The 24514-nt window shown below is 32.3% G+C and overlaps 2 protein-coding genes across 2 annotated transcripts; both read left to right on the top strand.

The window, feature by feature from the left end:
• The first annotated feature begins 6255 nt into the window (after positions 1–6255).
• On the top strand, positions 6256–8874 carry LOC144998768 (Leucine-rich repeat (LRR) family protein). Its single transcript, XM_078958495.1, has 6 exons — positions 6256–6656; positions 7322–7552; positions 7647–7793; positions 7976–8118; positions 8262–8376; positions 8549–8874. Exons 1-6 carry the CDS (start codon positions 6372–6374, stop codon positions 8627–8629), a joined length of 1002 nt encoding a protein of 333 aa, XP_078814621.1. The 5' UTR covers positions 6256–6371; the 3' UTR covers positions 8630–8874.
• Positions 8875–15733: 6859 nt separating this feature from the next.
• Positions 15734–22326, top strand: LOC144998764 (dolichyl-diphosphooligosaccharide--protein glycosyltransferase subunit STT3A-like). Its single transcript, XM_078958492.1, has 23 exons — positions 15734–15981; positions 16071–16133; positions 16839–16894; positions 16993–17064; positions 17168–17273; positions 17396–17446; positions 17540–17635; positions 17731–17790; positions 17868–17981; positions 18089–18175; positions 18258–18361; positions 18477–18572; positions 18683–18803; positions 18896–18976; positions 19062–19193; positions 19278–19511; positions 20411–20554; positions 20627–20813; positions 20907–21004; positions 21131–21210; positions 21816–21906; positions 21981–22070; positions 22141–22326. The coding sequence occupies exons 1-23, from the start codon at positions 15847–15849 to the stop codon at positions 22198–22200; spliced, it is 2358 nt and encodes a 785-aa protein (XP_078814618.1). The 5' UTR covers positions 15734–15846; the 3' UTR covers positions 22201–22326.
• Positions 22327–24514: the final 2188 nt, after the last annotated feature.

Genomic DNA, 24514 nt, shown 5'->3' with positions numbered 1-24514 from the left:
TGTGGAATTGTTTCACAATTGAATCCTCCTAGAACACCACAACTAAATGGTGTGGTTGAGAGGCAAAACCAAACCTTACTATATATGGTTCATTCCATGATAAGTCTAACTTCTCTTCCTATTCATTTATAGGAGTATGCCTTAGAGACAACCACTCATATCATGAATCTTATTCCAACAAAGAAGGTTGCCAAAACACCTCATGAGATGTGGAAATGGAAAGCTCTCTCACTTGCGCATATCAAGGTCTGGGGTTGGAAGCACTCGTAAGACAAGAGACTCACAACAAACTCGAACTCGGAGCCTATAAGTGTTATTTCATTGGCTACCCACAAAAGTCCTTAGGATACTTGTTCTACAGAACTAGTAAAAATATGGTTTTTGTATCTCGAAGAGGATTCTTTTGTGAGAGAGAGCTCATATTCAAAGAGGACGGTGGGAGTGCTATTGATCTTGAAGAAATTCCATAATCATCCAATGAAGGAAACTCAGACAACACTAACACTCAACTTGAGGAAGAAATTCCAGTTGAGCTAGTTGACAACTCATTACCCCTTCATCAATCTAGTAGACTTAACATGTCACCCGAGTTCTATAATTTCCATATAACTATAGATGATGATACGTTTGTCAGTGATCGTATACTGGTAAATTTGGATGAACCTGCAAACTACAAAGAAGTGATGACAGACCCTGAGGTTGCTGAATGGAAGGAGGCAATGGATAGTGAGATTCAGATTATGTATGATAACCAAGTGTGGAACTTGGTTGATCATGTACCTAATCGAAAGACAATCGGGTGCAAATGGATCTTTAAGAAGAATACTGATATGGATGGGAAATTACACACTTTTAAAGCTAGGTTGGTTGCAAAGGGCTTTACTCAGCTCCAAGGCATTGACTATGATGGGACATTTTCACCAATAGCTATGATAAAGTCTATCAGGATTATGCTTGCTATAGCTGCATTTCATGATTATGAAATTTGGTAGATGGATGTTAAACTGCTTTCCTTAATAGGAAGTTATCTAAGGACGTCTTCAGCTAAAGGGTTTTTTACATGCCAGGTTTCCTGATAGAGTGTGTAAGCTTGAAAAACCTATCTATGGATTGAAACAAGCATCTCGCAATTGGAATCTTTTCTTCCATGAGAAGGTCAAAGAGTTTGAGTTCTTTAGAAGTGAAGATGAGTCTTGTGTATATATCAAAGCTAGTAGGAGTATAGTGACCTTCATAATGTTGTATGTTGATGACATAGTCGTTATAGGAAACAACATTCCAACTTTGTAAAAAGTTAAGTCTTGGCTTGGAAAGTGTTTCTCTATGAAGGATCTAAAGGAAGTGACCTATATTCTAGGAATAAGGATTCATCAGGATATAAAAAATCACCTTATTGGTCTTAGCTAAAGTATATATTTAGATAAAATACTGAAGCGTTTAGTATGGAAAATTCAAAGAAAGGAGAATTTCCAATTCATAGTACTATCAAGTTGAGTAAGACTCAAAGTCCAAATACTGATGAAGAGATAGCTGACATGAGTCGAGTCCCATATGCTTCGTCTGTAGGATCGATCACATATGTAATGATGTTTACTTAGCGTGACATGTCTTATGCTTTGAGCATGGTTAGTCGATTTCAGGGAAAACCTGGCAGAGCCCATTGGATTGTGGTGAAGAACATTCTTAAGTTTCTTCAAAGAAAAAAGACATATTCTTAGTTCTTGGCAGCAACGATACGTTAAGAGTGTGTGGTTACTGTAACACCAGCTTTCAAAGAGACCGAGACAACTTTTGTTCATAGTCTAGCTGGGTATTCTTATTGAATGAAGGATCGGTTACTTGGAAGAGTTCCAAGCAAGACACGGTGGCCGATTTGACCTGTGAGTCAGAGTACATTGCAGCGAGTGAAGCATCAAAGGAAACAGCTTGGCTGAAGAACCTCATCGGAGATCTTGGAGTCATTCCAACTATTCAATAACCCATGGAACTATTCTGTGATAATGAAGGCGTAGTTTCTTTGACAAAAGAACCAAATGATCATGGTAGATCCAAGCATATCGACATAAGTACCATTATATTCGACGTCGAGTAGAAGGACACCTTCTGGTGAAGAGAGTATCATTGAAAGATAATATGATAGATCCTTTTACAAAGGCTCTGAGCAGAGTCAAACACTACTAACATGCTAGAAGCATAGGCTTAAGAGCCAATATTAGTTTTAGTAGTTAGGTGATATTTTGAAACTTGTAACAAAATAAATGTAATTGGTTTGCTGAATGAATAATATATAATTATTTATGAGTATCGTACTGCCTTATTCGATTATTTATTATTGTGTTTCTTTTTTATGTTTATACTTCCTATGTAATTTGAATTATTCAAACTTCCACAGTCGTTCATACTTTTGGAAGTAAGTAATGAATTAAGACTATCATGAATTGATTGTAGATTGTCGATTGAGGTTAATATATTGCAATTGGAATTGCTACAATATTCATGAGTACTTTGAAAATAGATAGTTAAGTGTTTGATAAAAACACACTTAAAGATTACTTCATGGATATTGTCACAAGTAATTCTAAGACGATAATATCTTTTATTCTTCAAAAGTAGATACATAAGTTGTAATTTATAAATCAGTCGTGTATTGCTATTCCGTAAACTCAATAGTAACTTGATGTTATAAAACAACTTATCATATATGATTTAGTAAGTAAAGGTTACAATTACATAGTCAAAGTTTATTTGTTCCTTTTTCCATAACAGGAAAAACGATATTTTTGGCCCCTCGATGATTTGATGTTGACATTATAAGTGTTGGGCCCAACCAGAACTAATTGATTTGTTCAATTGAAGTCCAATAAAGTCTTTACAAATCGAGAAATCAAGAAACAAAATCTTTGGACAATGAGATTGATTTTGATCCATATCTCGTGTCCATACGATATCTTGAAGAACAAAGGAATAACCAATCACTTATCTTAGGGCCCACGAGTGATTTGAATTAGAGTTTGGCAACAGCTTAGGAAAGTACACTTTGTTGTTTACTTCAAGGTCTATACTTGTAATTATAGTTACAGTCTTCTCCAAGTGGGAGACTGCTGGATTAGGGTGTCTAAGTGAGTAACTAAATTGGTATATTCTTAAATTAGAAACAAAGTCCTTTTTGGGTTGTTCGCAGAACTAGCAACTGAGAAGGATTGCATTTGGAGAGAGAGGATAACTTGTTACTTTATTATGTGAATAATTAATTAATTAAAAATTGAAATAAATGATTTATTAATATATTATATGATTATTATATTAATTAGAAATTATAATTAATAATTTAGAATTAATCAAAAAAATTAATTGGAATTAATTTTGGGATTAATTATAATTAAATAAGGTGCAAGGACTGTAGCTGACAATGTTTAAAAGTTGAACAAGGAAAGGGTTCCAAAATCTTCCATTGTTGATGGTTTTGGAGTGCCCTTGTGAGGCATTCTGGAATCCTCCCTGATATAAGGAAACTAGATAACTACCTGGATTAAGTATATTATTATTTTATTCCAGATTAGGGTTTCCAGGGTTATCCTATCAGCTGTAAATATGACCCCATTGGGTTCACAATTTTATTCCACTACTAAAGAATCAGAAGAGCCCATTTTTTTTCTCCTCTTGCGTTCTTGTTGCTAGGATTTGGGTACAAACCATTAGAGGCATCATCTCTTTGGTTTTGGGCTTTCTCAAGTTCAACAACTACAAGAATTGGTATAATTTATTTACAGTAACAAATCAAAAGGTATGTAATCCTAAACTTAATAATTTTCAAAATTCATTAGGATTATGATAGGTTTAGTTGTTCGGTGTATGTTTCCATCAAGGTGTATGACATAGATCTTTTATATGATGAATGTACCCTATTAATTGTTAAATGTTATACATGCTTTGTTTTCTATAAAACCAATCAATTTGTTCACCAAAGAAGTGGGAACTAATTGGAATGACATGCAAACATGGTGTAGCTACCATTTGGGATATGAGGAAAAATAATGTTGCAGTGGGTATTCTAGAAAGCTTTGTTTATTATGTTATTGGCTAACAACCTATAAGAATATATACTTACTCAAAGTCGATCCAAGCAATGACAAGATGATGTGGATGAAGTCACCTTTCCCAACTACTTTGTTGCCTCCCAAACACTATGTCATAAATAGGGGATGCCAAAAAGGAAAAGAAACAAGTCAGCTTTGGAAAAAGAAGATTTGCTCAAAGAGAATATAGTTTCTAGACCCCAAAAATCAATTACATGTGCCAAATGTAATAACAAAGGACATAATGCCATGACCTACAAAGTCCAATTACCAAGTATTGGTGGTGTAGTTAGGAAGAATAAGGGAAAAGGTGTTCTTTTGCCTTTGTTGTCATGTTATGTAAAACTTGTTATGGTTTGTTTTTGTAAAACTTGACATGGATTGTTATGGTTTGTTTTGGTTAAACTCTTATATACTTCTTAAAGTGTTATGTTTGGTCACTTGAAAGCCTTATGGAATGGTATTTTTAATGCTTATGGAGTTGGTCATGTAAAACCTGATAAACAACCATTGTAATAAAGTTCATGAGTTGTAAAATACAATAAGGTCACCATAATACCCTTTTCATTGCTCCAACAAAACTTCAATACAATACTGCAACTTTTATCAAATTTCACATGACATTGAAACAAATAACACCACTATGGTACATATTATTAAAACTTGTAAACAATTATGCCAAAAAAACCCAACCGAGTATTAAGCATATCTTCATGTTTCGATTTTAGATTTCAACCTCATGATCATGCTTTTCAACCTCATAAACCCACAAAAGAAACCCACTCCTTGGTTTATACAGCTTTAAATAGACTCGATTATCACATTGGCGTTATAATTGAAAACTACCAAAAAAATTGACAATACAATACCATTTTCGGGCAACCATAATTTTCCCAATTGAGGTTGTGCTTAGTGTACGAAGTCCTTATAATAACCATACTTCCACAATCACAAACCACCATCTAACTTTGGACTTTAATCGCATGCTCCAAAGAGAAGATGTGAGAAAAAGGTTTAAAGACATTGTAAAGATGAAAAGACAAAAATACCCCCAAGGTGGGGGTTTCTAACAACTAAATAGATGGAAAGTTAAATTAGGTACTGAGTGGGTAACATATTTAAGTTTCGATGACTGGCCAAGTTAAAAAAAACTTTTTAGGGACAAAACGTCCAAGGTAGTGTTTGTTTTTTGTCTGCAGATCTGCGAGACGTCTTCTGTCTGCGCCGCGCAGACTACGCGCAGACATTAGTATTCGCAGACTGTTTGTTTTTTTGAAGACTGCAGACCTAAAAATGTCTGCGCGCCCTCTTCTTGGCGCAGATGTGGACCAGAGTCTTCTAACATCTTCAGACATCTTCTAGCTTAAAAAAACATATATATCTTTATTTTTTTAAAGTTTTTTTTTTAATTTATATTTTTTCCAACTTTATTAATGATAAACAATATGAAAAAAAAAATTACAAAACTTAAAAAAAACATTTGACGATACAAACATGATATTTTTAACAAATTTATAAATAAAAATTTATTATAATAATATTCGTTGAAGTTGTTTATATAAATATGAAAAAAAAAATCATAATATATTCTTATATTTTTTTGCCAAAATTTTGTAAAACTTTATTTAATAGAGTATCATCAATTTCTCGAGAAAATATTTATCGTACGTTTTTAATAGATTTATTTGAAAAAATCGAAGTTTATTTCCATCTATTTATGTATCAAATTCATTGATCACTAATTATAATGTTTAGTTATAACTTTGCAATCAAAATTGTTGGTTTTTATCAAATATGTATATGAATTAATACCATTTTTATTTTTATTTTTTATATAATAATACATAAAAGTTGATCTAGATTCGTTATATATTTATAATAAAGTCGTAAAAATATATAAAAAATTCGCTTTGAAGTTTTAAAAAATCAGTTTATTTAGATTTCAGTTTATTTTAATAGCCCGCAGATGTTAAAAAAACAAACAGTCTTCTTTTTTCAGACTGCAGACGTTTGGTCCACCTCTTCTACTGCAGAGGTCTACAGATGTGGTTCGCAGACTGCAGACATTTTGCTTCAGAAAAAACAAACAGCACTCAAGTAACCTAACTATAGGGACCATGTAATAGATGGAAAGTTAAATTAGGTGCCTGCCTAATAGTTTTTAATTTTTTTTTTTTTCGCAAAAAGAGAAAGAAAATAGAAATACAATTTGCCTGCGAGAAACAGAACTTTCAGACAGAAACGATCATTCTCCTTCGTCGATTGTTTCTAGGGTTTCAGATTACAGTAGTATCAATGGATATTGGAACAGCAAACGATCCGATGATCGACACTAACAACGACGAAGAATCTACCCTGCTAACTATCCTCGACGCCTCCAGCTATCAGCTCCATGATCTCGACTCAATCGAGTTCCCGCCGACCCTCACCGAGATTGATTTGACGGCCAATCGATTGACTAAGCTGGATTCGCGTATTTCTCATTTATCTAATCTTAAAAAGCTCTCTCTTCGACAAAACCTCTTCAACGATTCCGGTGTTGAGCCGATTTCGCAGTGGAATACCATATCCGGCCTCGAGGTATGCTTATCGGTTGTCTTATCCACTTTCGCATACTTTCTTATTTTTACGAATCATCTTCGTCGGATTTAAAGAGCGATGCGAGTTAAGTTAACTTCTTAGAATATTATGTACACACAGACTGTTCATTTTTAATAAGCTGACATCGGTTTTTGCTAATGCCGATTGGTATAGTACCTTTAGATCAAACTACACTAACTTTGCAGTTTTGTATGACTGCATTTTTAATTGTGGACATGAGGTAGTATAATTTTGTGTCATGTTCTTAAGAAGTTGTTCTGTTAAGTCCATGGTAATATGAGAGATACATGTTCTTGAGCTAGATAATCATATAATCTTTAACTAGATAATCTTCAAAATCCTGAAACTTACAAAGTTCATATGAAATGATATCCATATATATATATATATATATATATATATATATATATATATATATATATATATATATATATATATATATACATACATGTGTGTATGTACATTTGTATGGCAATCAGTGTTTATAATATGGTGTATGATGCTTACTTGAGTTTACCACTATGATGAAGAAGCATATCGTTTTCGAATGTTACCACAATCGCATCTTTTAATAACTTTGCTTATCTGGCTCTTTTTACAAAAGTTACTATAATTGGACTTTTTTTTTTTTTTTTTTTTTGCAGGAGTTAGTTCTCAGGGATAACCAACTAAAGAAAATACCCGATGTCAGCATATTCAAAACCCTCTTAATATTTGATGTTTCATTCAATGAAATTACATCAATGAATGGACTATCCAATGCATCAAGCACACTCAAGGAACTTTATGTCTCTAAAAACGAAGTTCCGAAGATTGAGGAAATCGAACATTTCCATGAACTACAAATTCTTGAACTTGGTTCCAACAGATTACGTGTGAGGACTAAAATCCATCAAAATTAATGATACACAATGCATTCTTTCTTCAATTAATACTCAACCCTAAACTAAAGTTTCATTTTTTATGTAGGTGATTGAAAACCTACAGAATTTGACAAAGTTACAAGAGCTATGGTTAGGTCGCAATCGTATAAAAACCATTGATTTATGTGGATTAAAATGCATTAAGAAGCTAAGTTTGCAAAGCAATCGACTAACTTCCATGAAAGGATTAGAGGTAAGTTTTTTAAATCAAGGGTTATGTTTATTATAGTATCTTTCTTTCATTGCTTCTCTCTCTCTCTCTCTCTCTCTCTCTCTCTCTCTCTATATATATATATATATATATATATATATATATATATATATATATATATATATATATATATATGGTTATACACTTATATATATCATCTCCAGGAATGTATTGCTTTAGAAGAAGTATACTTGAGCCATAATGGTATTACAAAAATGGAAGGTCTCTCAACTTTAGCTAATCTTCGGGTGTTGGATGTTTCTTCAAATAAGCTTTCAGCCATTGAAGACATTGAGAAACTCACCTGGTATGCACATATTTTCACCTTCATTGTTTTTATTAAAAAGATATAAAGAATAAAAGAAAAGATTAGAAACTATTATGAGTTACACATAAGTAAAAGAAAGTACATTGCTATTATTTGATGTGTTTGTGATTTTTGAATTGCAGTTTAGAAGATTTATGGTTCAATGACAACCAATTAGCATCATTGGATGGCATTGCTGAGGCAGTTTCTGGTTCTAGACAAAAGCTAACCACCATTTACCTTGAGCATAATCCATGTGTAAGCACTAGATTTTTCAAATTACAATCTTCTAATGAAATATAAATTGGTAGATTTATTAAAAGTAAGGGCTTTTTTTGGATAAAACATAAAGTCGAGGTTTAATCTGGGAAAAACCTGTTACACAGGGTCTTTTATGTAATTAACGGATATTTGATTTACATTTTTGTAGGCAAAATTGTCTGACTACTTGACTACACTGAGACAAATCTTCCCGAATATCGAGCAAATTGATTCAGAAGTGTTTGCTTAGTTTAGAAAAGATTGTCTGGATGGATTAAGATGAAATCCTCTTTTTTCTTTATCTCTTTTGATCGACATGACAATCGTGTGTGTGTGTGTGTGTGTGAATTTCTCATGTTAATTGTATGTATGATTCCCGTGAGATCATTTGTACAAGTACATTAACGTGATGCTTACCAAAAAAAAAACAATTTGTATTTTTGGTAGAAAAGAGTTTTGTTTAGAGTAAATAACAGTTTTGGTTCATGTGTGCTATAGTAGTTGTTTTGAATTAGGGGCACAAATTCTCTCTTCTATTGGACTATGGTTATGTTCATTTACATGTGTACTAAGTAAAGGGCTTGTAGCTTAAAAGTAACAAGTGTATTCTGAAAATATAATATAATATGCCCCTCTCCTAAGTGGTTGAGGGTTTAAGTCTCGAGCTGTTTTAAGTGATGGGGGATGGTCAATTTGCCATTTTGAGTTACAAGTCTAGTCGAGAGAAGTCTGATTGTGAGCTCCTCAAGACATATTGGGACAATTTCTTGGTGGATAACCAAAGATAAAAATATTTTTATCAAGTTTTGAGGTAATTAATAAGGATCCCACTCCTAACCTTATGTATGTGAAAGCTTCATGATACAAGATTATGGTTAGAATGTTAATGCATGTTAAATTTGTCCAATGGATATTAGTAAGCATTCTATGAGAATTCTAAAGATATGTTTGGATTGGATTGTATGAATTTGGAAGTGTTGTTATGAATCCTTTGACTTTTGTTGACCATGGAGCTTAAGTTACAAGTTTGGCCATTAAACATAGATTTGAAGCCATATTGTTGTATAAAAACAACTTTAAATATGTAAGTGTAGGAGGATGGTCTATCAATGGGGGTGGTGCCATATAGAGAAAAATCGAAGGGTGATGTATTTTCTTAACTTTTGTTGCTATATCATTTATCTGGAATTTTGCAATGACCAGAATTCGAAGAGGTTAATATGGGAGGGCTTGATGTTTGAAGAAAGAGGGAGAAGGTGAAATATGATGGGGGATGAGTGCATGAAATATGGGTAACTATTTTAGTCATTTTGCTTTCTGTTCCGATGTGTTCCACCCTTTTGTATGAGACTAGAATTTAGCATATATTTGACCTTATTCTTCGTTCCTACCAAACTTTACCTAAAAATGACTTATTATGTTCCTTCTGGTCCAATTGATCAAAAATTTCAACACCAAATGCTACTATATAGTCTGTATGGTTTGGGATGAGGGGTGGTTGTATGCGTCGACGGGGTAGTTTCCACCAAACATCAATCATGATTTGTCATTGTATCTTTCAGTATTTGCATATGTATTTCAACGGTTAGTTTTTGTTTCACAATGAAGAAACCAAAGAAAAGGCGAATAAAGCTATGGTTGGCACTACTAATTTAGGTTGTTATGTTTGGTAAATCAAAAAGTGCTTATAAGCTAGTTTTTTAAAATAATACTTAGACTGACGTTTTAACGAGTTTATTGAACTTAAAAAAACTTCTCTTAAATATGACCTTCTATTAATTATTAAAAAAAATCAATCTTCTACATATTATTTTATATATTTCAACTAATTAATCACCTAGCTTACAAATATTATTTTTATAAGCTAGTCCACCAAATATCTTTTAATTTATAAATTAGCTTATTAAAAAGATGGCTTATAAGCTACACTAAACTAATTTTGTGGTTTCTCTAAAATAGCTTATTGGAGCTTATAAGTTAGTTTTTTTATAAAGCTACTGATAAACTATCTTCAAAAAACTTGCTTATAAGTTATTTAGTATAGGTCCGTTTTCAAGTTCTAATTAATAAATAATTTTATTTCGATATTTTGCTTAAAGAAGATGGTTGCTGGTGTGTATGTGTATGTGTGTGTATACTTGGAAGTCGGGATGTTACAGTGTTTTATAATATAGAAATCATGCGTAAATCTATACCCAAAATGTTTAGTAATTAGAGAAACCGTGAGTAAATTCATGCTCAAAATGTTTGGTAATAAGAGAAATCGTGAGTAAATCCATACTCAAAATGTTTGGTAATCCGAGAAATCGTGAGTAAATCCATACTCAAAATATTTGATCATCAGAGAACCGTAAGAAAATCCATACTCAAAATGTTTGGTATCCGGAGAACCGTGAGTAAATCCATACTCAATGTTTGGTAATCAGAGAAACCGGATCTGGGTTTCTAGATTATGAGATCTAGTTAATGCTTATAGCGAGTCCTATAACCGAACTATGTGATTGTACTACCCCCTACGACACTTCATCGGACGTCGTAAAATTGATAAGATATTTATCACCCACTTCAATTGATCGGTCGAGGTTGTAGCTAGCAACCGCATGTGGGGGTGTCAACCCGTATAGATTTATACATATGTATCTCAGCTCCGAAGATTAACAGGTATAGTGGTGTGTGTCTTCTAAGTATTTTTTTTTCACTTAGGGTAATGAATAATGTCTTACTCACAAGGCCCTTAACTAGAGTTTGTCATGAAAAGTCGGGTATGCTCGATAAGAAAATCAATAAAAGTGTATAATACTCGTTCGAATAAGTGGTAAATCCCATGGTAGTGTACACAAGTACATAAATGTTTTCAATATAAGAGTTTGATAACTCGTATATGTATGATTGATGTAAACTTGAAATACTACAAATGTGGTAACTTTCTATGACATAAATTTTATAGCATATTTTGTCATAAAATCATAGTATTTTGTATGCAGAATCATATGTTATCTCGACTAGTTGTATTATTTAAAAAGAACTGTAACATATATACATAAAACATATTTATCACTAGTTTATTTGTAAATGAAATATTATTTAACAAAATAATATTTATAAACTAGTTTTGAAATTGGTATGTGTTTGTCAAGAACAATAAATATATAACACATGTATTATCCCCCTAAGCGTAAAAATATTAAAAAGGGCCTTAAACAATAAACACTCACCGTTGATGTGTGAATGAGGCTCGAGAGTGAAATTTGTCATGAAAGTCGTTTCGTGCTATCACCAAGTCTATTTATATTACATAATAAACCAAAATGATAACGTTGGTATTAATTATTAAGTATAGGGTGGTCTTTATTATAATAACTAAATTCTAGGGGTTCATTTTTGCCAAAATCAAACTCTATGGACTGATCTTGCAAATAGTTCTAAAAATAGTTGTTTTGTGACGTTTGTTGTGTATGATATTTTCTTTTGAAGGCCACGACGTAGTGAAGTTTCACCATAATGTGACGATAAGCTTTTGGCCACGAGAGTTTAATGACCCACCACGTCGTGGTGATTTTTGCCACGACGTGGTGGCGGCTGTTTTAGAAAACCCTAAAGTTTAAGGGTTGAACCCTATTTAAACTCCTTAACCTCTTATAGCCTCCCTCCCATCAGCCTCCATCTTTCCAAATCGTCCCTTGCAAACCCTAAATTCCTTATGCAACTTTTTAGCCTTAAAGTGTGTGTGTTTGGTGCTTATGAAGGAAGAAGGCGATGGAAGATCATATTGGGAGTCCAAAGCAACGTAGATCAAGGAGTTTATTTTCCTCAAGCATCTCAAGGAGGTATAATTTTTTTTTTTTTTTTTTTAAATCTTGATGAGTTAATTGATAGATCTTTGGATTTTGTCCACTTTTCTCTATGACTTGTTTCTTTGGAAAGATTGAACTTTATACAGCTTGCAACTTTATGAATCTCTAGGCAATTTGGAGCATTTGACTATTTGGATCTGAATTAGATTTGAGTTTTAAGGCCATGCATGGAATCTTGACCTTTTTGCTCTATTGTGGCCTAATAAGAGTTCAAGACATGCATTGGACATGCATGTCTGAAAAAGCACCAAATTTTATGATGTGTTTGGTGTTGGAGACTCTTTTGGAGCTTTTGTAAAGTAACCTTATGGATTGGGTATTTATGCTTAAGCCATGTAGTGTTTTGGACCTTAAAGTTGAGATCTATACACTTTGGAGGGTTATATTGGATAAAGTTGGAAACTTTATCCATCTAGAACCTATTATGGACCAAATCTGAGTTGAAGACCCTTTAGAATCGAAGGAAATGGCTGAATGCATTAAGCTGTTGAAAACCCTGTTACTACGGCGTGACAAGGCCACCACGACGTGGTGGCGGGGTTGGCCACGTCTATTTTGTTGTTTTCGACACCACGACGTGGTAAAGGGCTACCACGACGTAACGCGTCAGCTGATTTGGCTCTTCTTGACTTTTTGACCGTTTGACCCAGTTTGACCCATGAGGGTATTTTGGGTATTCTGGATTATGTTTGAGAATTGGTCTTTTTGATGGTTAGGCATTGGTTAGAGATGAGATTCGGAGTCGGGACTTCATCAACTATTGTTCAGATTCAGAGGTGATTTCCTCACTTTGTTTAGCGGATCGAAGGCACCAATGTCGGTCCATGGTTTATTATGTAGGATGCTAGATGTTTGCGTAACTCTTGCATGTGTATGCATTAGTATGTATACTGAGCGGGGCTCGATGCTGGGCAAGGCCCGATGACTGTATAGTATGCTGTTATCTTTATGATTATCGCATGTGTTAGTATGATATATGTTTATATGCTTAGATGTGTATCGGACGGGGCCCGATGTCAGGCGGGGTTTGGTGATTGATAAATCTGTAAACCGAGCGGTGCTTGATGCCGGATAGGACTCAATGTCGGGCGGGGGCTTAGTTTGTGTTTGTTATGTATGGTATGTGTTATTTTAGGGAACTCACTAAGCGTTGTGCATATGGTTTTCAATTTATGTTTCAGGTATTTCTGGTTTAAAGAGGATGAACTCGGGATGATTGCAGGGCAGACACCACTTTATTCTACGTTTTGAGATATACTCTGATATTTTATGATGTAGTGATACATTTTGGTGTTTATTGGTTGCATGACAATGTTTGGAATATTGTTTTATTATTTTTCAAATGATTTTTTCTGGTCATATTTACGGGACGTTTCATGAACACACACATAACATATACACACGAACACACCAGTTTGATTCAGATTCATGTTTGTTTTTGGATCTGAATTTTAAAATGTGGAAACGATTGAGTCCTTCTGTATTAAAATGTGGAAACGATTGAGTTATTCTGTAGTTTTTATTTTTTATTTTTTATTTTATTCGTGCTTGTATGAGCTGGAGTTGAGAAGTGAAATTGGGTTTATGTTCGGGAATATGACTTATCAAGGTAATTAACTTCTCGGTATGTTTACATCTGGGTAACTATCTTTTTTTTGTACATATGTAGGTAACAAACTTTTTGGAAGTGTTCACATATGACCATTATGACCTGCTATAGCAGGTTAAATCCTAGATGTGAACGCTTACAACAAGTTTGTTACCTAGATGTGTACAAAAAAAAATAGTTACCCAAATATGAACAAACGAAAAATAAAAATTAAATTACATGAATGGTCCCTGTGGTTTGGGGGAATTTGTGGTTTTGATCGCTAACTTATTTTTTTTAACTTAAATGGTCCTTACTGTTTATTTTTGTTGCGTGTTTGATCACCGTTTTACCTAAAAATACTTTTATGCCCTTATTAATTTATTTTTTTTTAATTAATTTTCTTATCTATGTATTTATTTTTTACATATTTAAAAAAAAATAAACCACACATATTTGTATCTCCTCGGATGATCCTTACTATTTATTTTTTAATTAATTTAATTTTTTAACTCGGATGGTCCCTACTATTTAATTTTTTTACGAACTTGGTCTCTGTCTTACCTAAAAAAACTATTGTTGTCTTGGTATTTTTTTAATTAATTTTCTTGTTTATGTACTTATGCTTTATATGTTTAAGAAAAATTAGTAGACCTCACATATCTGTATCTCATAACCATCCCATCTTTCATCCTTCTCAACTTCTATTTATTTTTCATCTTTAGTGATATCGACGTCTTCATCATCACTTCTTTTTTCGGTCCTTCAACTCCGTCGAATCAGCACCACAACCCACTAAAGATGAAGAGACAGTAGGTTATGGTGTTGGTTCGCCAGAGTTGAAGTACAAAAAAAAAGGACGGTGAAGACATCGATGTTACTAAAGATGGAAAAGAAATAGAAGATGGGGAGGAGATACAAATATGTGTGGTCTATTAATTTTTTTTGAATATGTAAAAAATAAATACATAGATAAGAGTATTAATTAAAAAAATAAATTAATAAGGGCACAATAGTATTTTTAGGTAAGACGGGGACCAAATGCGCAACAAAAATAAACAGTAGGGACCGTTTAAGTTAAAAAAAAATAAGTTAGCGACCAAAACCACAAATTCCCCAAACCACAAGGACCATTCATGTAATTTAATTTTTACTTTTCGTTTTGTTCATATTTGGGTAACTATTTTTTTTTGTACACATCTAGGTAACAAACTTGTTGAAAGCGTTCACATCTAGGATTTAACCTGTTATAGCAGGTCATAATAGTCATATGTGAACCCTTCCAAAAAGTTTGTTTCCTACATATGTACAAAAAAAAGATAGTTACCCAGATGTGAACATACCGAAAAGTTAATTACCTTGATAAGTCATATTCCCGTTTATGTTCTTATACATGTTTGTTAAAAAATTGTTGTGTGAGAAAATTGATACGGGCAAGAGAAGATGACCATACTTGTCGCTAGAGTTACCGCAAACCTTATAGATCTATATTTACCGGTTAAAATGGTGTTTTCCTATCCTAATCCTAAAAAATATAATATATGAGTTTAATAATCACGGACAATAAAAACTAAAAAACAAAATAGAGACATAAACCACAGTTTATTACCTTATAAAAACATTATTCCTTTTACATGCCAACGATATAAATTTATTAAAATTTCGTTACTTTTATGTTATATGCCAACGATATAAATTTATTAAATTTAGTTTTGTATGTCGTCACTCTCATAATTCATATCATAACTATTGCCCAACGAGTAAAAGCATTGCATGAGAAGTGTTTTGGGGAAAAATTCACGTAGCACGACCAGTAAGCTCATTACACGTGTACAAATTTTGGTGCCATCCAATAACACACATCTACGTGTACATGAAGGGTAAACCAGTAAAAAACCAATACCTTCGGCTCCCTCTCTTTCTCAGTCCTCCTGCAGCAAAGTCTTCACTTTGTATAAGCTTGATTGACTCGAAATCTCTAACGCCCTCACAAAACCTCACACATCAGGTTTTCGACGGCCGTTAATGGCGGTCCCCGTAGATGCCATTATCAAGCAGTCGCCGCCGTCTTCGAGTCTGCGTTTCGCCTTCGGAAATGTCCTCGCCTTCTTCATTCTCCTGTTAATCGGAGTTCTTGCATTCTCGATCCGTCTTTTCTCGGTAAATTGATTGGATCCAAACGTCGATTGATACATATATGATAGTTAAATTGCGATTTTTTGATCTGATTTAATTCGTTTCTGTTGCAGGTCATTAAGTATGAAAGTGTTATTCATGAATTCGATCCTTATTTCAATTACAGAGTCACTCAGGTTTGTTTTTTTGTTAATTTAAATGGTTTATGTAGTTAAGATTTTGTTTTTTGTTTTGTTGATTTGGTACTACAAGGGTTGTTGCGCAGTAAAATATTGGATTTTAACGTGCAGGATGTTAGGGAAGTTATTTGTTCATTTAGGATTTCACTTGAAGAATTTAGGGCAGTAGTTTCATTTCTTTTGGATTGTGGCATATCACTGTTGTTATTTTGCTAGTTAAACATGAATTTGAATCGCAATTCCACTTAGATGTTTTCAGAGCGAGTGATTGTAAAATAAATAGTACATTGAACTGGTTAGGAAATTATCCGAAAATTAGCCCATCCATGGTGAAATGCTTTTCAGTTGTGCATGAGAGTTCCAAAATCATTTCTATACAATTCTAAAAATAGCATGATAACAGTTGAACATATAAGGATAAGTTGTTTCTAAATATAGAAACTTCAAACTGGAGCACTTTGATATTGGTTTATGAAAGCCTTTCTAAGTATCCTAAAGGTATAAACACAGAGAAAAATCAGAACCACATAAGGCTAGTATTTAGAACTCTCTTTAGAAAAGACATAAATCTTACATTCCTCTTCTCCCCTTTCAAGAAAACTGCTAAATTTCATTTCACATCCCTAAAGATCCATGTCTATAATGTACATTTCAATAAGTTCAATGTATTGCTTATAGTTTCTGTTTCTCTTTTGATTTCAGTTCCTCACAAAGAATGGGATATATGACTTCTGGAACTGGTTTGATGATCGCACATGGTATGTATATAAGGTTTTATTTTTACTCTTTAAAAATAAAATAAAATCATGTCACTTCATGAAGTTAACATGACACCATATATTCTACTTCTCATAAGGTATCCTCTTGGACGAGTCATTGGTGGAACTGTGTACCCTGGATTGACTTTGACCGCTGGAACTATCTGGAAGTATGTATTACTTATCATCCAATAAGTTTTTTTTTTTTTTTTTTTTTTCCTACTATTCTAATAAATTCAACACAGTAAATATAACATATGTTCTTGATTTCAGGGTGCTTCAATCCTTGAACATTCCTCTCTCTGTAGAAACTGTGTGTGTATTTACAGCTCCTGTGTTCTCTGCCTTTGCTGCATGGGCAACATATCTTCTGACCAAGGTTTTATTTTTAATCTTTTTTGTTTTTTAAACTTTTAATTAATACTTTTAGCTTCATTGATGTTCTTAAAGTCTTAAACTAATACTAACATCCCTCAATCTTGCTCACTTATTTTTATCTAGGAAGTTAAGGGAACAGGTGCTGGACTTACTGCTGCAATTCTTCTTGCCATGGTAAACACATAAAGGGTACTTCAGAAATAATCAAATTCTTATCATACAAATTAATGCTCTCTTTAGTTACTGATTATTTTTTATATTTTATAGGTTCCATCTTATATATCTCGATCAGTGGCTGGAAGCTATGATAATGAAGCAGTTGCTATCTTTGCTTTAATCTTCACCTTCTATCTCTACATCAAGGTCAGTTACTTTTATCAATACAAATTGCCTTCATTTCACATCTTGTTAAAATCATAAAACAAAACTATTTTCTGACAAAAATATTTTCATTGCAGACTTTGAACACAGGATCCCTCTTCTTTGCTACTTTAAATTCCATTTCATATTTCTACATGGTATGCTTAAAATGGTCTAAACTTTCTTTTTTATTCTTAAAGTTTTCATTTTTTTTATAATGTTTGATTTCATTTAGGTCTGTTCTTGGGGAGGATACACCTTTATTATTAACCTTATACCAATGCATGTGCTTCTTTGCATTGTAACTGGTCGCTATTCCTCTCGTTTATACATTGCGTATGCTCCACTTGTAAGTATACAAATTTTATAAATAAATTATTAAACAAGATTTTTTTTTCTTTCATCTTTGTTGGTTTTTGTTTCATGAACATTTTGTTATTGTTAATTGTAATGCAGGTTGTTTTGGGAACTTTATTAGCAGCATTGGTGCCTGTTGTTGGTTTTAATGCAGTGATGACATCAGAACATTTTGCCTCATTCTTAGTGAGTTTCCATTCCATATTAAATGGTGTCATTTTAACACATTGTAATTATGTTACATAATTCTATTAAATTTTTATTTCAGGTTTTCATTGTTATCCATGTGGTGGCTCTTGCACATTATATCAAAGGAATTCTCTCTCCAAAGATGTTTAAAGTCGCTGCTACCCTTGTAGTATCTGTTGGCCTGTAAGCTTCAATCATTTGGGATTTAAAAGAAAATAAATTTAACCAACCACAACCAATTAAATTTTTAACATGGTATTATTAATTATTATCATTTTTTTGAATTATTATTATTCAGGGTGGTATGTTGTGCTGTAATAGCAGTACTTGTAGCAGTAGTTGCATCCAGTCCTACAAAAGGATGGAGTGGAAGAAGCTTAAGTCTTCTTGATCCGTAAGTAATCAAAGTTCAAAATATAATTATTTATTATTTTATTTTCACTTAAATAGTTTTCTGATGAATCTTTAACATTCTTTCCTTTACTTTTATAAAAACTATATCAGAACTTATGCAAGCAAATACATCCCAATTATAGCAAGTGTCAGTGAACATCAACCTCCTACATGGCCATCTTACTTCATGGATATTAACGTTTTAGCTTTCTTAGTCCCTGCTGGAATTATTGTAAGTCAACAATTTATATTTTCTAAATTTCTCTCCCTTTTGACTTTTTTTTTTTTGACATTTGAGACCTTTGACCTATTTATTTCTCTCAGGCATGCTTTACGCCATTATCTGATGCAAGCTCCTTTGTAATCCTTTACCTAGTCATGTCGGTTTATTTCTCTGGTGTCATGGTAAATACTTTATACTTTTAAAAATCATTTATATTTTATATATTTGATTATTGATAGTTGTTATATTTATAAAATGGTGTGACAGGTAAGGCTGATGCTTGTGCTTGCTCCAGCTGCATGCATAATGTCTGGAATTGCACTTTCTGAAGCTTTTGATGTTTGTACAAGATCAATTAAATACTACATTTCTAGCCTATCTGATAGTCTACAGACTGATGTAAGTATCTAAATCTGATTATAGGAATGTACTTTTTCAACTACATAAAGATGAATTATAGCAATGGACTTTTTTATCTTAAAGGCAGGGGATATTGTACATGGTAATAATACTTCTCCACAAAATGATGTCATAAAGCCTGACAAAAAGGAAGAGTTGTTGAAGGAAAGACCTTCTAGAAAGAACAAGAAAAAGGAGAAGGAGAATATTGTAAAGCCTTCTGTTAAACCCCAAATTACAAAAATGCCCCTGGTCTTGCCTGTTGAGGCTTCTATCTTTGCTCTTTTCTTGATTGTCTTGCTCGGTGCCTTCTATGTTGTAAGCATACTTTCTTCCTTTAATAATTTTTTTTAATGGATACGATTTCTTTTCCTTTTCCTTTTCCTTTTTTATTTTTTTTCTCAGGAAAGCGTCGTTTGCTGTTATAACTTATAGGGTTATTCTCATGAAAGACCTTAAATTTTGTGTTTTTTCTGGATTAAACCTAAAATTTATTTTTTGCCCGAAAAATACTTTGTATTTTTTTCATTTTTTCCGAAAAAGCCCTTAACTTTGTATTTTTTTTTTCAAGAAAAATCCTCAACTGTCTAAATGCTTCCAAATAAACCCTCAACTGTCTAAATGCTTCCAAATAAACCCTCAACTTTTTTTAGTATTTCTCGAAAAAACCCTCACATTTTACAAACTTTTTGGAAAAAACATGATGAAAAGGGCCATATCGGAAAAAATGAAAAATACAAGGTCTTTTCAGGCAAAAAAAAATTTGAGGTTTAATCCGGAAAAACGCAAAATATAAGGTCTTTTTTAAGATTACCCCCCCAAAAAAAGTAAAATGTGAGGGTTTTTTTTCGAGAAAAACTAAAAAAGTTAGGGTTTATTTGGAAGCATTTAGAAGTTAGAAGGTTGGGAGTTTTTTTCAGAAAAAAAAAAGACAGCATTGAGGTTTTTTTCCGGAAAAAATGAAAAAAAATAGTACAAGGTCTTTTTCAGGCAAAAAATAAAGTTGAGGTTTAATCTGGAAAAAACAGAAAATATAAGGTATTTTATGAAATTAACCCTAACTTATTATGAGTGTGTTTGGTTGCCAAATTGATAGAATTTAATTATGTCAGATTCCTTGAAATATTGTTTTTGATGGATTCAGTTTCATTCTTTTTGTATTAAAAAGATCAAAATACCCTTAAGAGTTAAATTTACTGAATTCCATTTCTGAATAGGTCCATAGTGTTTGGGCTGCAGCAGAGGCGTATTCAGCTCCTTCAATTGTGCTTACATCTCACTCCCATGATGGACTTCATGTTTTCGATGATTTCAGAGAGGCCTACGCATGGTTAAGCCATAACACAGAAGTAGATGACAAGGTAAGCTTCTGTTATTTTAAAACGTAACAAATAATTAGTCAAAAATGTAATAAAGAGATTAAATACCCCCAGGTTGCATCTTGGTGGGACTACGGTTACCAAACAACCGCAATGGCAAACCGCACTGTCATTGTTGATAATAACACATGGAACAACACACATATCGCCACAGTTGGCACTGCCATGTCATCACCTGAAAAGGACGCCTGGCATATTTTCAACTCCTTGGATGTGAAATACGTACTTGTCGTGTTTGGTGGTTGGTTTTCTTAATTTCCTTTCCTTACATAATTAAATAAATTATCTTTTAATAAAATTTTAATTAATTAATAGATATCTAATAATCTTATAGGTCTCGTGGGGTACCCTAGCGATGACATAAATAAATTCCTATGGATGGTTCGTATTGGAGGAGGCGTCTTCCCACACATCAAGGAACCAGATTATCTGGTAAATTAAATAATATATATATATATATATATATATATATATATATATATATATACTTCAAATAGTTTCATTTTAAATTCTAATTTACTTAATTTTATATTTTTATTATTTTTGTTGTAAATGTAGAGAGATGGTCAATACAGAATTGACTCGCAGGCTACTCCAACCATGCTTAACAGTCTCATGTACAAACTATCTTATTTCAGGTATTTCCGTTTTAAATTCTACCCTCTAAAAACAAATTAAAAAAAAAAAATAAGAGTATTTTATATTTTTGGTCCTTTCTTTCTCAAATTTTGCACTTCTTTTTTGATCCTTATTCCAAGTAAGATCGGACCAAAATTGCAAAATTCAACTATACTTAGGGACCAAAATGGTCTTACTCTGAACAGGGACCAAAGATGTTACAAAACCTTAACTAAGGACCAAAATTGAAAAAAGAACTTTGTAATGTTTTTGGTACTTATTCCAAGAAAGATCACTATATATTTGGGACCAAAAGTGCAAAAATCAACTATACTTGGGACCAAAAATGGTTATTTTACTTTGAATAGGGACCAAAGATATTACAAAAACCTTACCTAAGGACCAAAATTGCAAGAAAACTTTTGGGACCAAAGTTTCAAAAATCAGTTGAGGGATAAAAAACCGTCGTATTACTTTGAACGTGGACAAAAAGGACCAAAATTGTAAGAGAAAACTTAATAGGATCAAAATTGCAAAAGTCAGCTATATCCAGGGACTAGAAATGTAATTTATATTAAAACTTAAAAATTATTCTAAACCAGTTGTTTTTGTAATTCTTGTGTAGGTTTGTGGAGACGGATGGTGGTAAAGGATACGATAGAGTAAGGAGGACAGAAATTGGAAAGAAGTACTTTAAATTAACACATTTTGAAGAGGTAATTGTTATTATTTGTGCTTATTTATTTCTTTATTGCAATTTGAAAACAAAATTTAATCATATGTAATGTAGGTATTCACAACTCATCATTGGATGGTTCGGATTTATAAATTAAAACCTCAAAAGAATAGGATTCGAGGGAAGACCAAGAAATTAAAATCGGTAATTTATTTATTATTTATTTTTTCTGGGTGTGTTTTGGACGAGTCTTGCTAACGTTTTAATATTGCAGAAAACAAGCTCGGCTACTCCGAGAAGCGGGACAACACTGAAGAAAAATCCTTGGCATTAGAAGTTAAGGAAATATGAAATTAGATGAGATACACAGCTTTTTTATACAAACGATTGTGAGTTGTGATCAATCAAAAGATTTTGTAGGGAGTTATGTTGGTGAATGAGATAATCAACTTTTGAACGACACGTGCTTTTATATATATATAAAAAAAATAATTCGTATTTTTACCAACTTTAAAAATTATTTTTATAATTTTATAAAATTTAAAACTAAATATATATGTCATGTAACTATAAAATTCATATTTGTATCCTAACTCAAACTAATTTAATATTGAAAAACTTATCTGAAATTTGAAATACCATATGATATTATTAAACTATCCTTCCCAAATATTTAAAACCAATATAATTAGGATTAAACCAATAAATCATTTAATATTGAAAAGCTTCCAGTCGATTAACTAGGAACGAGATTGATTTGGGTGAGCTATGATGCTTCTTTATATTTGGTCCACCATTTTGACGACATTCGTTCAAACATGCGATTTTTTTTTACCAAATGTGTGCTCCATTTCTCGAAGAACTAGCAAAAAGTATAGGATTTGATGTGCATATATTTGGAATTGTAAGGCTCACATCAAAAGTAGATTGCTATTTATGGTGATCCTGTTGCTTAAATGTTTCTTGGTGGCAGAATTTCGTTTTTTATTTTTTTTATTATTTTATTTTTAAATTGGAATCCCCCTGCATCAAAGTTGGATACAATCATAATGGTTTTGCTCTCAATACGAGCTCTAATGGTTGCTGTTAAAGTCCGTTGTTACTATGAGTCCCTCATCAAAAGTACATTTTGGTGATAAGAACTGAAAAGTTGCTATGCTAAAGGTGGAGAAGAAACTTTTTGTTGCGAATCATAATTTAATCGAATGCAAAAATTAAAGGTGTGTTTGGTTGTAGAAAATTTTCCAGTTTTCAAGAAAAACGGAAATTTTGAAAACGCATTTGGTTCATTCAGTTTTCAAAATTTTTTCAAGAAAATGAAAATTTTCAGTTTTTCAAATTATATGTAAATTAGAAAAGTGATTTTTATAGTTTTCTAAAGTTTTCCAAATTTCTAAAATGGAAAATGAAAACTCCCCCGGTTTCAACTAAACGTGTTTTCTAAAATTTTCATAGAAAATTGAAAATGAAAATTCAACTCTATCTTCTGGAAACATTTTCTTAGAAAATGAAAACAATTTTCCACAACGAAACGCACTCTAAGCGATTGAAGAACCAAAATCAATTGAATGAAGAAAAGGATATACCTGTTGCCATAAAGAAGAGGAAAACTTAGAGTGCGTTTGGTTGTGAAATTTCTTTTAGTTTATCATGAAAATTTTCAAATGAAAATGAAAATTTTGAAAACGCGTTTGGTTGATCCTGTTTTAAAAATTTCCCAAATAAAATGAAAATTTTATGTTTTCTAAATTGTATGTAATTAAAAAAGTGATTTTTACAGTTTTCTATTTTTTTAATAGTAGTTGTGTGTTTTTCTAAAAAAATTACTTTTGGCGGCTGCCGTCCAGAATGCGCACAACACCTATCCTTTTGCAGTTGTTTGTTTTTTAAAGAGAAAATTTCTCTTATATCCTTATAAACTTTTAATATATATATATATATATATATATATATATATATATATATATATATATATATATATATATATATATATCCATCTCAAAGTACAAAAATCACATCTTTATCCAAACTTTTAATTTAATTAATTCTAAATTAATTTAATATTTTTCTTTGAAAATCAAAATTCTTATGAATATGATTATACTAAAATACATTTCTCAAATTAAATATTTTTAACTAACTGAACAACCTACATACGTTTTTATTCATCTAAAGTACATACATCATAGAATTATATATAAAGACAAGTGATTACATCCAATATAATATGTATTATGTAACGTTTGATAAAAAACATTTCATTTTTAATTTAAGTAAAAACAATATTTCAACATTATCCATACATCCCGAATAAAATAAGCGTATCAAACATCATAAAACTCAGAGTGAAATCTCAAATGCGGAAGTGTGTGCAATGCAGTCAACTCGAACTCTTCCATTTGGAACCAAAAGTACCTGAAAAATAAACTGAAAATCATAAACACAAAGCTTAGTGAGTTCCCTAAGATACCGCATACCATACATACATAACATATAACGGGCTCCGCCCAAAGAGTATAACGGGCCCCGCCCTAACTCGCATAACGGCCCCCGCCCAATGAGTATAATGAGCCCCGACCTAACTTGGATAACGGGCCCCACCAATGAGTATAACGGGTCCCACCCACATACAAATCATAACACATAAC

The sequence above is a fragment of the Lactuca saligna genome, chromosome 5, assembly GCF_052625555.1.
Source record: "Lactuca saligna cultivar CGN05327 chromosome 5, ASM5262555v1, whole genome shotgun sequence".
In the NCBI taxonomy this organism is placed as follows: Eukaryota; Viridiplantae; Streptophyta; class Magnoliopsida; order Asterales; family Asteraceae; genus Lactuca; species Lactuca saligna.
Note: the sequence above shows the minus strand (reverse complement) of the source record. Positions and strands in the feature narration are given on the sequence as shown.